This window comes from Protomyctophum parallelum (assembly GCF_964188405.1).
Source record: "Protomyctophum parallelum genome assembly, chromosome: 21".
NCBI lineage: Eukaryota > Metazoa > Chordata > Actinopteri > Myctophiformes > Myctophidae > Protomyctophum > Protomyctophum parallelum.
In genome coordinates this window covers 6369879-6385227 of record NC_139713.1, presented here as the reverse complement: position 1 = coordinate 6385227, position 15349 = coordinate 6369879, and the positions used below count along the sequence as shown (strand labels likewise).

The 15349-nt window shown below is 49.6% G+C and overlaps 1 protein-coding gene across 1 annotated transcript in view; it reads left to right on the top strand.

Annotated features, from left to right (window-relative positions):
* xpo7 (exportin 7) overlaps nucleotides 1-15286 on the top strand; it is a gene marked incomplete at its 5' end in the record, with an annotated part of 68258 nt that extends 52972 nt beyond the window's left edge. Inside the window, 11 exons of the mRNA XM_083792993.1 lie at nucleotides 854-962; nucleotides 1176-1282; nucleotides 1992-2080; nucleotides 3689-3796; nucleotides 3926-4008; nucleotides 4979-5193; nucleotides 6016-6154; nucleotides 10040-10197; nucleotides 12324-12422; nucleotides 14090-14217; nucleotides 14881-15286. Coding sequence (XP_083649119.1) covers nucleotides 854-962; nucleotides 1176-1282; nucleotides 1992-2080; nucleotides 3689-3796; nucleotides 3926-4008; nucleotides 4979-5193; nucleotides 6016-6154; nucleotides 10040-10197; nucleotides 12324-12422; nucleotides 14090-14217; nucleotides 14881-14974 — 1329 coding nt within the window. The 3' untranslated portion in view covers nucleotides 14975-15286. The remainder of the gene's footprint in view (nucleotides 1-853; nucleotides 963-1175; nucleotides 1283-1991; nucleotides 2081-3688; nucleotides 3797-3925; nucleotides 4009-4978; nucleotides 5194-6015; nucleotides 6155-10039; nucleotides 10198-12323; nucleotides 12423-14089; nucleotides 14218-14880) is intronic.
* Between the last annotated feature and the right edge of the window lie 63 nt (nucleotides 15287-15349).

Genomic DNA, 15349 nt, shown 5'->3' with positions numbered 1-15349 from the left:
TGTCCCTGTGTTAAAAACGTTACAGGACCTTGTCCCTGTGTTAAAAACGTTACAGGACCCTGTCCCTGTGTTAAAAAACGTTACAGGACCCTGTCCCTGTGTTAAAAAACGTTACAGGACCCTGTCCCTGTGTTTAGAAACGTTACAGGACCCTGTCCCTGTGTTAAAAACGTTACAGGACCCTGTCCCTGTGTTAGAAACGTTACAGGACCCTGTCCCTGTGTTAGAAACGTTACAGGACCCTGTCCCTGTGTTAAAAACGTTACAGGACCCTGTCCCTGTGTTAAAAGCGTTACAGGACCCTGTCCCTGTGTTAAAAACGTTACAGGACCCTGTCCCTGTGTTAAAAGCGTTACAGGACCCTGTCCCTGTGTTAAAAACGTTACAGGACCCTGTCCCTGTGTTAAAAACGTTACAGGACCCTGTCCCTGTGTTAAAAACGTTACAGGACCCTGTCCCTGTGTTAAAAACGTTACAGGACCCTGTCCCTGTGTTAAGAAAACGTTACAGGACCCTGTCCCTGTGTTAAAAGCGTTACAGGACCCTGTCCCTGTGTTAAAAACGTTACAGGACCCTGTCCCTGTGTTAAAAACGTTACAGGACCCTGTCCCTGTGTTAAAAAAGCGTTACAGGACCCTGTCCCTGTGTTAAAAACGTTACAGGACCCTGTCCCTGTGTTAAAAACGTTACAGGACCCTGTCCCTGTGTTAAAAACGTTACAGGACCCTGTCCCTGTGTTAAAAAACGTTACAGGACCCTGTCTCTTTGTTTAAAGGATATATAACGTGGACAGACTCTGTATGAACCTGCCGATCCTTTACAGTGAACTAAACCAGAGTTCTTGTCATTTCAGAGTGAGCACTTCTCATTCCTGGGCGTCAACAACCAATCAAATCTCAGTGACATGCGCTGTCGAACCACCTTCTACACTGCCCTGGGACGCCTTCTCATGGTGGATCTAGGTACGCACGCACGCACACGCGTGTCAGGATTTGGAAGACATTTTGTAGAACCTGGTCTCAGGTCTTTGTGTGTGTGTGTGTGTGTGTGTGTGTGAGAGAGAGATATATTCTGTTACGATAAGTGTTAACAGGCTCTATGTTTTGATGAGTCATCATTGCTATAGTGTGTTTTCTCGGTAACGGGGGTTAAGTTGATGTGTGTTGTGCTTCCAGGCGAGGACGAGGACCAGTTTGAACAGTTCATGCTGCCGCTCACAGCGGCGTTTGAAACCGTGGCTCAGATGCTCAGCACCAACACCTTCAACGAACAGGAAGCCAAGGTAAGGACTCTTCACAATGCCCCACGGCTGTTTGACAGTCACTGCCAAGCACTCTTGTGCAGGCGGAGCGTGGCGTGGATTTAATTATCCACTGGGCAAATTAGAATCGCTATTTGCATGCACAGAGGTTGAAGGGCTGCCGGATCCATCTAATAGGAGAGTTACGGTATAGAGGGGGCAGAAACCGAGCGCTCGAGCGCTGTTCATGCAGCCTGAACTGAGACAAGCTGGAGTTGGAAATAAATTGTTTTCAACGAGGGCGGCGCAAATATAAGAGATATTTTAAGCATGTGTGCCACATGACAACTGTTCTAAAGTATTGTACAGTAACAACTAAAGTCTCTTTAATGTTTATGTTGTACTATTACTACAAAACAATCAAAAAATAAAGGGATTTAAGATCATTAAAGCTGAGTCCAATGCATTTCTGCCTATACTTCCGGTCCAGGACTTGTCCCAGTTGGTTGTCCCCATTCTCAACAGAAGTCTATTGGACTGAAGCCCCATGAAGTGAACGCAGTTTGCGTAACTCTGTCTATATCTAAGGCTCTGGGCTATGTAGGCCCCTCTTTTGGAAGTCAGACTGGGCCAGCTCTAATCTCACTGGGCCACGGCCCGGGTGGCCCAATATGTACAACATTCAGACCCAGCGCCTCTCTCTCTCTCTCTCTCTAACGTTGTGTGTTCCTATGTCTCTCTCCCGTTGCAGAGGACTCTGGTGGGTTTGGTCCGGGACCTGAGAGGCATCGCCTTTGCCTTCAACGCTAAGACCAGCTTCATGATGCTCTTTGACTGGATGTATCCTTTCACGGCAGTGCTCACTCTGTCCACTAAAACTATGTTCTACTAGTGCTCACTCTGTCCACTAAAACTATGTTCTACTAGTGCTCATTCTGGCCACTAAAACTATGTTCTACTAGTGCTCATTCTGTCCACTAAAACTATGTTTGTGGACTACCTTTTTTCTCCACTGACGAAGACTAAATAAAAACTAAGCTTATGATGACTAAAACTATGACTAAATATATTGACAATTTCCGTGCAGCTGGGCTTTAACATTGAGCGCTCGGTTGCACTTCCGCATTGGACCACCAAAATGTGGAGGTCCAATGCGGAAATGCGCCCAAAAAGAAGGCGGAAATAGACGGGCCCTCCGGGTGCTTCAAAACGCCACTGAGCAACTTCCACTGACATGAATAGCGGAGGGGGCGGAGCTTCGTGCCAGATCAGTCCTCTATCCTTTTAACCCATTCTGACCTGAGATCAGATTCATACGAGGTTTCCACCGGACACACACTGGGTCTGATTAACCCATTCTGACCTGAGATCAGATTCTAAAAATGTCAGTCGCTCTTCGATTTTTCAAAAATAGCAGACCTACAAGCTCGTATCGCGCCACTCGGTGGCGCGATATGAGCTTGTAGATCTGCTATTTTTAAATAGCTAAAGCATAACATGATGCTGACACCAAAATGGGTGCCCGGTCAGAATGGGTTAATAATCTATGGGGGGATCCCCTGGAAACCTCCCCAGGAGACCCCGTTTTGAGAACCACTGCCTTTTGTCAACCTGTCACTCTTCTTGACAACCGCTTCATAACGCGGTCAATAACATCCGTTTTGACCAGAAAGAAGCCTTTAGTTCTCTCATGGGGCGACTGTGGCTCAGGAGGTAGAGCAGGTCGTCCAATGATCCATGGGTCGGCGGTTCGAATCCCGGCTCCTCCTCCTGTCTACATGTCGAAGTGTCCTTGGGCAAGACACTGAACCCCAAATTGCTCCCGATGTGCTGGTTGGTACCTTGCATGGCTTCTGCCGCAATCGGTGTATGAATGTGTGTGTGAATGGGTGAATGTAATGCACAATCTATGTAAAGCGCTTTGGATAAAGGCGCTATATAAATGCACCATTTACCATTTCTCTCTTCCAACTCATTTAGTCCTCTCCTTTAGTTCTCTCTCTTCCAACTCCAGTGTAGACGAGACAGTCGTCGCATTGTCCTCTTTGAGGGCAAGAGTTCCAACAACAAGGCGGCAGCGTGCCGTTTGTACCCAATCTTGTACGTCCATTTAAAACGCATTAGGACACTTGGTTCTAAAACCTCACACTAAGTTAGTTACCGCTGAAAACAGTGTTTCTCTAGTTAACCCATTCTGACCAGGCACCCATTTTGGTGTCGGCATCATGTTATGCTTTAGCTATTGAAAAATAGCAGACCTACAAGCTGAGCTTGTAGGTCTGCTATTTTTGAAAAATCAAAGAACGACTGACATTTTTAGAATCTGATCTCAGGTCAGAATGGGTTCATCAGACACAGTGTGTGTCCAGTGGAAACCTCGTATGAATCTGATCTCAGGTCAGAATGGGTTAAATGTTGTCATAGTGTGACCTTCACTGGGCCTCTCAGATACCCAGCCTACATGCCCATCCTGCAGAGAGCCATAGAGCTGTGGTACCACGACCCAGCATGCACCACGCCTGTCCTCAAGCTCATGGCCGAGCTCGTTCACAACAGGTGCGTATGATCACGCGGCTCCGTTCTCGATGCGAACGCGCTGGACGTCACGTTCTCTAAATGATTGGTATAGTTGTCGGGGCTCTGGCGGTGGATGTATAAAGGAGAACATTGGTCTTGTTTTTCTAGATCCCAAAGGCTCCAGTTTGATGTCTCCTCACCGAATGGCATCCTGCTGTTCAGAGAAACCAGCAAGATGATCACGACCTACGGTATGTTCAACCTTTAAATCCTTACAAACTCCACAATGTTGGCCCGGGACGGTTAGCTCAACCGTCTGGGCTCCTAGGCCGCTGAGCCAGCCTGACGGTTAGCCCAACCGTCTGGGCTCCTAGGCCGCTGAGCCAGCCTGACGGTTAGCTCAACCGTCTGGGCTCCTAGGCCCCTGAGCCAGCCTGACGGTTAGCTCAACCGTCTGGGCTCCTAGGCGCTGCTGAACCAGGCTGACGGTTAGCTCAACCGTCTGGTCCCCTAGAGGCTGCTGAGCCAGCCTGACGGTTAGCCCAACCGTCTGGGCTCCTAGGCCGCTGAGCCAGCCTGACGGTTAGCTCAACCGTCTGGGCTCCTAGGCCGCTGAGCCAGCCTGACGGTTAGCTCAACCGTCTGGTCCCCTAGAGGCTGCTGAGCCAGCCTGACGGCGTGGCGCGGGTTCGACTCCCGATCCCGACGGGCTTTCCAGCGTATCTTCCCCCCATCTCTCTCTCTCTCTCCCCATTTCCTGTCAGTCTCTACTTTCAATAAAGGCAGAAAAAGCCCAAACTCAACCATGTTGCACTTTGGTTCTGTCCTGGTCTTCCCCTCCTCTCCTCTCCTCTCCTCTCCTCTCCTCTCCTCTCCTCTCCTCTCCTCTCCTCTCTCAGGTAACCGTATCCTGACGTTAGGGGAGGTACCAAAGGACCAGGTGTACGGGGTGAAGCCTCTCTAACATACCTCTCTCCTCTCTCCTCTCCTCTCCTCTCCTCTCCTCTCCTCTCTCCTCTCCTCTCTCAGGTAACCGTATCCTGACGTTAGGGGAGGTACCAAAGGACCAGGTGTACGGGGTGAAGCCTCTCTAACATACCTCTCTCCTCTCCTCTCCTCTCAGGTAACCGTATCCTGACGCTGGGGGAGGTACCAAAGGACCAGGTGTACGGGGTGAAGCCTCTCTAACATACCTCTCTCCTCTCTCCTCTCCTCTCTCAGGTAACCGTATCCTGACGTTGGGGGAGGTACCAAAGGACCAGGTGTACGGGGTGAAGCTGAAGGGGGTGAGCGTGTGCTTCGCCATGCTGAAGGCCGTGCTCAGCGGAAACTACGTCAACTTCGGCGTCTTCCGGCTGTACGGCGACGACGCTCTGGACAACGCCCTGCAGACCTTCATCAAACTGCTGCTCTCCATTCCCCACAGTGACTTACTGGTACGTGTACCACTATATACAGACTGTTACTAAGCCTTCCCCACAGTGACTGGTACTGTATATACAGGGGATACCGGAGAACTACCGGAGAAATGCACTAAACCGTGGTTTAGTGCATTTTAGTTTTACTTAATCTTCATTTAAATTGCATTGAATTGAGAGAGAGAGAGAGAGAGAGGATAGTTGTTTAGAGTTTAAACTTTCAGCATTTCCACTTCATCTAGTGTTAAACACCAAAGTACCGAAACAATGTAATGTCATTAGTAAACAATATCCTGAAATGGTAGGCCTACCTAATTGGTATTCATTCACATACTCACCTTTTTATCATTGAATAGCTGACCATGTAATTTCACAAATTAATCTGATCACTTTGGAGATGAACTATGATATAATAAAATCTGTGGGTTTGACATACTACACTGATAAAGACAGCATGAAGGACATTGATGAAGAACTTTCGCTGCGGCGAGTCTGTAAACTGGCGAGTTCTCGAGTTACAGTATGATTGGGAAAACCAGTCAAAACGGAGTGCTCCTTTTCTCCCGGTTCACCACCCGCGCCAAAAGACGTCTCTGAGCTACCGAGACTAGGGGAAGGGGGGGGGGGGGATAATTTACGATTCTCTCCCTTTCGGGACATACCTCGGACGATGGTGACTTCACAACGCTCTGCGCCTAATCTCGCTCTCGCCCTCATGTTGGGCCTTCCTCAGAATCAACAACAATGTGTTGATTCTGAGGAAGGCCTCTCTCTCTCTCTCTCTCTCCTTCCTGGAAGAAGTGCTGACTCATGTTTGTGTGTTTTTTTGCGGTGACTCAGGACTACCCCAAGCTCAGCCAGTCCTTCTATTCTCTGCTGGAAGTGCTGACTCAGGACCACATGAACTTCATCGCCAGCCTGGAGCCCCATGTGGTCATGTACATCCTGTCCTCCATATCAGAGGGGCTCACCGCGCTGGGTAAGATACATCTGGAGCCTCATGTGGTCATGTACATCCTGTCCTCCATATCAGAGGGGCTCACCGCGCTGGGTAAGATACATCTGGAGCCCCATGTGGTCATGTACATCCTGTCCTCCATATCGGAGGGGCTCACCGCGCTGGGTAAGATACATCTGGAGCCTCATGTGGTCATGTACATCCTGTCCTCCATATCAGAGGGGCTCACCGCGCTGGGTAAGATACATCTGGAGCCTCATGTGGTCATGTACATCCTGTCCTCCATATCAGAGGGGCTCACCGCGCTGGGTAAGATACATCTGGAGCCCCATGTGGTCATGTACATCCTGTCCTCCATATCGGAGGGGCTCACCGCGCTGGGTAAGATACATCTGGAGCCTCATGTGGTCATGTACATCCTGTCCTCCATATCAGAGGGGCTCACCGCGCTGGGTAAGATACACCTGGAGCCTCATGTGGTCATGTACATCCTGTCCTCCGTATCAGAGGGGCTCACCGCGCTGGGTAAGATACATCTGGAGCCTCATGTGGTCATGTACATCCTGTCCTCCGTATCAGAGGGGCTCACCGCGCTGGGTAAGATACACCTGGAGCCTCATGTGGTCATGTACATCCTGTCCTCCATATCAGAGGGGCTCACCGCGCTGGGTAAGATACATCTGGAGCCTCATGTGGTCATGTACATCCTGTCCTCCCTATCAGAGGGGCTCACCGCGCTGGGTAAGATACATCTGGAGCCTCATGTGGTCATGTACATCCTGTCCTCCCTATCAGAGGGGCTCACCGCGCTGGGTAAGATACATCTGGAGCCTCATGTGGTCATGTACATCCTGTCCTCCGTATCAGAGGGGCTCACCGCGCTGGGTAAGATACATCTGGAGCCTCATGTGGTCATGTACATCCTGTCCTCCCTATCAGAGGGGCTCACCGCGCTGGGTAAGATACATCTGGAGCCTCATGTGGTCATGTACATCCTGTCCTCCGTATCAGAGGGGCTCACCGCGCTGGGTAAGATACATCTGGAGCCCCATGTGGTCATGTACATCCTGTCCTCTGTATCAGAGGGGCTCACCGCGCTGGGTAAGATACATCTGGAGCCTCATGTGGTCATGTACATCCTGTCCTCCATATCAGAGGGGCTCACCGCGCTGGGTAAGATACATCTGGAGCCTCATGTGGTCATGTACATCCTGTCCTCCGTATCAGAGGGGCTCACCGCGCTGGGTAAGATACACCTGGAGCCTCATGTGGTCATGTACATCCTGTCCTCCATATCAGAGGGGCTCACCGCGCTGGGTAAGATACATCTGGAGCCTCATGTGGTCATGTACATCCTGTCCTCCCTATCAGAGGGGCTCACCGCGCTGGGTAAGATACATCTGGAGCCTCATGTGGTCATGTACATCCTGTCCTCCCTATCAGAGGGGCTCACCGCGCTGGGTAAGATACATCTGGAGCCTCATGTGGTCATGTACATCCTGTCCTCCGTATCAGAGGGGCTCACCGCGCTGGGTAAGATACATCTGGAGCCCCATGTGGTCATGTACATCCTGTCCTCTGTATCAGAGGGGCTCACCGCGCTGGGTAAGATACATCTGGAGCCTCATGTGGTCATGTACATCCTGTCCTCCATATCAGAGGGGCTCACCGCGCTGGGTAAGATACATCTGGAGCCTCATGTGGTCATGTACATCCTGTCCTCCCTATCAGAGGGGCTCACCGCGCTGGGTAAGATACATCTGGAGCCTCATGTGGTCATGTACATCCTGTCCTCCATATCAGAGGGGCTCACCGCGCTGGGTAAGATACATCTGGAGCCTCATGTGGTCATGTACATCCTGTCCTCCCTATCAGAGGGGCTCACCGCGCTGGGTAAGATACATCTGGAGCCTCATGTGGTCATGTACATCCTGTCCTCCGTATCAGAGGGGCTCACCGCGCTGGGTAAGATACATCTGGAGCCTCATGTGGTCATGTACATCCTGTCCTCCATGTCAGAGGGGCTCACCGCGCTGGGTAAGATACATCTGGAGCCTCATGTGGTCATGTACATCCTGTCCTCCATATCAGAGGGGCTCACCGCGCTGGGTAAGATACATCTGGAGCCTCATGTGGTCATGTACATCCTGTCCTCCGTATCAGAGGGGCTCACCGCGCTGGGTAAGATACATCTGGAGCCTCATGTGGTCATGTACATCCTGTCCTCCATATCAGAGGGGCTCACCGCGCTGGGTAAGATACATCTGGAGCCTCATGTGGTCATGTACATCCTGTCCTCCCTATCAGAGGGGCTCACCGCGCTGGGTAAGATACATCTGGAGCCTCATGTGGTCATGTACATCCTGTCCTCCATATCAGAGGGGCTCACCGCGCTGGGTAAGATACATCTGGAGCCCCATGTGGTCATGTACATCCTGTCCTCCGTATCAGAGGGGCTCACCGCGCTGGGTAAGATACATCTGGAGCCTCATGTGGTCATGTACATCCTGTCCTCTGTATCAGAGGGGCTCACCGCGCTGGGTAAGATACATCTGGAGCCTCATGTGGTCATGTACATCCTGTCCTCCGTATCAGAGGGGCTCACCGCGCTGGGTAAGATACATCTGGAGCCTCATGTGGTCATGTACATCCTGTCCTCCATATCAGAGGGGCTCACCGCGCTGGGTAAGATACATCTGGAGCCTCATGTGGTCATGTACATCCTGTCCTCTGTATCAGAGGGGCTCACCGCGCTGGGTAAGATACATCTGGAGCCTCATGTGGTCATGTACATCCTGTCCTCCATATCAGAGCGCTGGGTAAGATACATCTGGCAGCAATTATCTCAGACGATTGCAATTATGTTTTGTTTTTTTTGTGTAATCCTCCGAATCGTTTCCTTTTGTTGGAAAGATCTTTCAGACAAAATCAAACGTTTCGAGATTTTGAAAGCAACAGATTATTAAATAGGAATGCGTCGGTAATTTCTTTGTATGCTGTATTTAAAGTTGGATTAAGTGAAAGTGTGTGTGTTTAAAGGTTATAGCACTATATTCTGATAATAATTACTATAGAGTTTGTTTAGGGACAGTGGAATAATGAGAAATAGACGTGTGGATCATTTTCGTGGTCCTCAAAAGAAAAAGGCCTGTTTTATGGTCAAAACCGATTTTTAGAGTTAGGTTTACTTAATATCTCTGCTGTCTGGAGGAAACCTCATAACTCTAAAATGTTCATTTTTCGGGAAATTAAGAAAAGTTTATATTTTTAAAACAAAGCAATACAGCCTCATCAAAGTTGGTGTTGTAACTTTATATATTGTCAATTACTTCCATGAGATGGGAAGAGGTGGTGGAGTTAGCTGTTTTAGCAGACATTTTGAGGGTCCAATGGAGTTAAAAGGTTTTGTCCAACGCACTTTTTACTACTTTTCCATTGGTTCAATATTTTCGAAAACAACAGACGTAAAGGGCGTTCCGTTCAATAGCACTGATTTATGCCAAAAGAAACCTCAAAAATGTTGTTATGAGGTTTCTCATAACTCAATTTAAGTTAACCCATTCTGAACGGGCACCCATTTTGGTGTCGGCATCATGTTATGCTTTAGCTATTGAAAAATAGCAGATCTACAAGCTCATATCGCACGAGTGGCGCGATACGAGCTTGTAGGTCTGCCATTTTTGAAAAATCGAAGAACCACTGACATAGAAACATGGCTTTATCAGAAAACTGTCAGGATGTAGAAGACGTTTATAGAATCTGATCTCGGGTCAGAACGGGTTAAGGAGGAGTCTCAAGAGGCGACCACGGCGGAAGATCAGGAGTGAGTCTGACTGTAATAAAAACGTGTGTGTGTCTGTGTGTATGTGTGTGTGTGTGTCTCCGCGTGTCTCTGCGTGTGCGCAGATACGATGGTGTGCACAGGGTGCTGCTCCAGTCTGGACCACATCGTTACCTACCTGTTCAAGCAGCTGTCGCGCTCCACCAAGAAGCGCCCGGCGCCCATGGCCTCGGACGACCGCTTCCTGCTCATCATGCAGCAACACCCCGAGATGATCCAGCAGGTAGTAGACCCCCCCCCCTGTCTCCTACTAAGGTTGTGCGATATTTCGGTTTCGCGGTTTAATACGGTTTAATGATTTCATTAAGGTTTTTTCCGTCAAAACCGAGAAACCGTTTAACCTGACATGAGCGTTGGGTGGCCGTGATTATTGTTTACGGAAGCAGTGGAGAATGGCAGCATCGCATGATCCATCCGTCCGTCTGTGTCTGACTAAATTCTTGTGCCAGTTACAAGACTTGCTCTCCCCCGCCCGCCTCCCCCTAACGTGCGTGCACCATGACGGGCAACGCTGAAGCCAAGTGACACACAAGCGCTAAATAATAAACTATGTGTGTGTGCGTGCGTGCGCTGTATGGTTTACGTCAAGTCACAAAATCACTTGTTGCTGTAGCACAGACACAGAGCTATGCTGGGACAGACAGTCACAACAGATTCGTTGCAGCTCAGCATTGCAAAAATATTCCTATCAGCAACAGCTACTGGCCCACTCTCTGTGAGGCATGAACTAAACTCAGTTGATCATGCTGAAATAATCTGATGCGAGACAACGGCTGCGTCTCCACTTCCAATCTAGAATTAATTATACGTCGCCGTACTGCGGAGCGCGTGCAGAAAATAGCCGATCTACAAGCTTACAGCGGGTCGTCGCGCATTGTTTATGGATGCGTTCATGACTCGTTTCTGTCACATCATAAGATACTAATGTAATGGGTAAAATAATCACTGAGATCAAGTCGGAACAGGCGCCAGGTAACCAGCAACGCTGTTTGCCTGTTCCTGGGGGCTACACTGCTACAGTATACACTACGGTAGGCAGAGAGGGACAAGACAGGCGAACATGACTGACGAGACATTACAATAGCGAAAGGGGCCATCTTGTGGCGATAGACTGTAATAGCAGTCTCTGATTAACAAAATGAAATAACGCATGGCCACGTTAAAATTAATTAGACGGTAAAACCGAAAAACAGGGTATTTTGGCAATAGTAAACCGGGGTTTTAAAATGTCCCAAACCGTCCAACCTTATCTCCTACATCTACCGCTACTTTAATGATGAATTGAATTGCATTTTTATAGCGCTTTTCCAAGTGCTCAAAGCTCTTTACAACGGTTCATTCATTCATACATTGGGAGGTGAAGCGGCGAACAGCCGACGCCAGCGTCCTCACTTCACACATTCACACACCGACGGTGGCGAGCTCACACCGACCGACTCATTGGAGGCAATGTCCCCACATGCAGTGTCTTGCCCAAGGACACTTTGACATGTAGACAGGAGGAGGAGCCGGGATTCGAAACCGCCGGCCCATGGATCATTGGACGACCTGCTCTACCTCCTGAGCCACAGCCGCCACTAAACCTTTAACTTAAGATGTTTTTAAAGGAGAATTCCATGCTAGAATGCTTTCTTATCTTTCTTACCTTTCTTTGTAGTCGTTACGTCCCCACCAAAGAGGTCCAGGTGTTTTTTTGTGCAAAAACTCCTTATTGGCTATTTTCCCTACCATAAGCCCTCAATGAATTGCATTGCATTGAATGGGAATTGAATGGCTATGGGGTGTTATGCTAGTTCGCTTATTTCCTCGAAATAAGTAGTAAAGTGTGCCGCTTGGGATATTATTTACATTATGAAGAGAGGATATATACAAAGAAATTATAATTTTGAGCGATGGAAATAAGCGAATTAGCACAACACCCCATAGCCCCATTCAATTCCCATTCCATTCAATGCAATTCATTTAGGGCTTATAGTAGGGGAAATAGCCAATAAGGAGCTTTTGCACAAAATAACACCTGGACCTCTTTGGTGGGGACGTAACAACTACAAAGAAAGGTAAGGAAGCCTTTTAGTATGGAATTCTCCTTTAACCTAGAGATGATCCAGAAGGTAGTAGACCCACCACCACGTCTCCGATATTCTGTACTGATTCGGTACAGAATACCGTCCGATACCGATGCCAGGGCCAGGGTGGCGGTCCAGGGACTGAGGCATAAGGGCGCCAGACAGGGTTATGACACTGTGGTTAGAACAGGGACACTAGGCTTGAAGTGGGAGGTATAGATGGATGCTCCAGAACCTCCGTGTCGAGGTCCAAACGGATTAGCCTGTTTCTTTCTTTTCACAGATGCTGTCCACAGTTCTGAACATCATCATCTTTGAGGACTGCCGGAACCAGTGGTCCATGTCCAGACCACTGTTGGGCCTCATCCTACTCAACGAGAAGGTAATACACAAGACATTTATTAGCATGCCGTTTAACCTTTTTCATGTTTCGGGGGCATGCACTGCTCCCGTGCTTGCGGTTATGGTTAGGTTAGGGATTGAGGTTTCGGGTCAATAGTATGTCGGAACTAAAGCCTGTACCCTGGGAGAGCGCCGTAGATTTAGAGTTATGAGCCATTCTAATCGAAAGTGAAGGAGTACGGTGCAGAAGGAAAGGCCAACCAAAGAAAATGCCATATGTAGCGCGTGGGGTCCCTGCTTCATCTCTCTCTCAGCTAAAGGGGTCCCTGCTTCATCTCTCTCTCAGCTAAAGGGGTCCCTGCTTCATCTCTCTCTCAGCTAAAGGGGTCCCTGCTTCATCTCTCTCTCTCTCTCAGCTAAAGGGGTCCCTGCTTCATCTCTCTCTCTCTCTCAGCTAAAGGGGTCCCTGCTTCATCTCTCTCTCTCTCAGCTAAAGGGGTCCCTGCTTCATCTCTCTCTCTCTCTCAGCTAAAGGGGTCCCTGCTTCATCTCTCTCAGCTAAAGGGGTCCCTGCTTCATCTCTCTCTCAGCTAAAGGGGTCCCTGCTTCATCTCTCTCTCAGCTAAAGGGGTCCCTGCTTCATCTCTCTCTCTCTCTCTCTCAGCTAAAGGGGTCCCTGCTTCATCTCTCTCTCAGCTAAAGGGGTCCCTGCTTCATCTCTCTCTCTCTCAGCTAAAGGGGGTCCCTGCTTCATCTCTCTCTCTCTCAGCTAAAGGGGTCCCTGCTTCATCTCTCTCTCTCTCTCTCAGCTAAAGGGGTCCCTGCTTCATCTCTCTCTCTCTCAGCTAAAGGGGGTCCCTGCTTCATCTCTCTCTCTCTCAGCTAAAGGGGTCCCTGCTTCATCTCTCTCTCTCTCTCAGCTAAAGGGGTCCCTGCTTCATCTCTCTCTCTCTCAGCTAAAGGGGTCCCTGCTTCATCTCTCTCTCTCTCAGCTAAAGGGGTCCCTGCTTCATCTCTCTCTCTCTCAGCTAAAGGGGTCCCTGCTTCATCTCTCTCTCTCTCAGCTAAAGGGGTCCCTGCTTCATCTCTCTCTCTCTCTCAGCTAAAGGGGTCCCTGCTTCATCTCTCTCTCTCAGCTAAAGGGGTCCCTGCTTCATCTCTCTCTCTCAGCTAAAGGGGTCCCTGCTTCATCTCTCTCTCTCTCTCTCAGCTAAAGGGGTCCCTGCTTCATCTCTCTCTCTCTCTCTCTCTCAGCTAAAGGGGTCCCTGCTTCATCTCTCTCTCTCTCTCTCAGCTAAAGGGGTCCCTGCTTCATCTCTCTCTCTCTCAGCTAAAGGGGTCCCTGCTTCATCTCTCTCTCTCAGCTAAAGGGGTCCCTGCTTCATCTCTCTCTCTCTCTCTCAGCTAAAGGGGTCCCTGCTTCATCTCTCTCTCTCTCAGCTAAAGGGGTCCCTGCTTCATCTCTCTCTCTCTCTCAGCTAAAGGGGTCTCTGCTTCATCTCTCTCTCTCTCAGCTAAAGGGGTCCCTGCTTCATCTCTCTCTCTCTCTCAGCTAAAGGGGTCCCTGCTTCATCTCTCTCTCTCTCTCAGCTAAAGGGGGTCCTTGCCCTGAAAAACGTTTAGACTCCTCTCATCCTATAGGACCACCTGTACTGTAGAGTGATATTTACAGTGCATCTATGCTTTCTACTGTTGTGCGTCCTGCAGTATTTCGCCGACCTGAGGAACAGCATTGTGAACAGCCAGCCTCCGGAGAAGCAGCAAGCCATGCACTTATGCTTTGAAAACCTCATGGAGGGAATAGAGCGCAACCTGCTAACCAAGAACCGCGACAGGTGAGACGCACACACACACACACACACGCACGCGCACGCACGCACGCACGCACGCACGCACACACACACACACACAGAGCCTGGAAACCAGACAAATCTGCCACAGGAAAAATAAAATCCCTGGGGAGATGAGATTGGTCTGGTGCTCTTACATTTCCCTCACCCCTAGAGTTGTGGGTGACCAATCAGAGCCCACTATTCAAAGTGAGACTTTTTTTTACTGTGACGTAACCCCGCCCCCTTGGAAATAACATCTTCACCGCCGAAGTTCCAGACTTAATATTTAGGCAGTGATATTAGTCTGGCGGCCATTCCATAACATTTTCAGTCATGACACGTACTCCTTATTGTGCTGAATATAAGACTATACGTTGGTTATGGACATATCCTTAAAAAATAAGAATTGGGTCGTATTATAATCGGCGACTAGAGACTATATGAATTTCAATGTTCTTTTTCCACAAATGAGTCTTTAAAAAATGGGAGGTCGTTTTATAATCAGAGTGGTCTTCTATCGGCAGCAATACGGTAATTTTGTGTCTGTGTGTGTGTGCGCGTGTGTGGTTTGTGTGCTTGCGTGCGTGCTTGTGTTGTGCGTGTGTCGCATGTGTGGTTTGTGTGTGTGTGTGTGTGTCGTGTGTGTGTGCGTGTGTGTGTGTGCAGGTTCACCCAGAACCTGTCGGTGTTCAGAAGAGAGGTGAACGACAGCATGAAGAACTCAACGTACGGCGTGAACAGCAACGACATGATGAGCTGACATTCCACATCTCCTCCTCCTCCTCCTCTTCCTCCTCCTCCTCCTCCTCTTCAGTCTTACTCCTCCCGCCGCCCTCCCCCCTCCTCCTCCTACCTCCACCACTCCTCCTCCCCCCCTCTCCTCCGCCCCCCGCCGCGGCTCCATCGCCTCACCTACCCCCCTCACCCCCGTCGACCCCCCTCCCCCTCGGGCCAGGATGCCTGGGGAGAGAGCCCCCTCTTTTCTTAAAGCGCCCCCCCCCCCCACAGAGAGATATACTATTATCATTGTAGCTGCTGCATGGGCAACAGTGGCCACACAGGGGGCGCTGTTGGGTGGGGCGGCGGCGGCGATATCCATTTAACCCATTCTGACCGGGCACCCATTTTGGTGTCA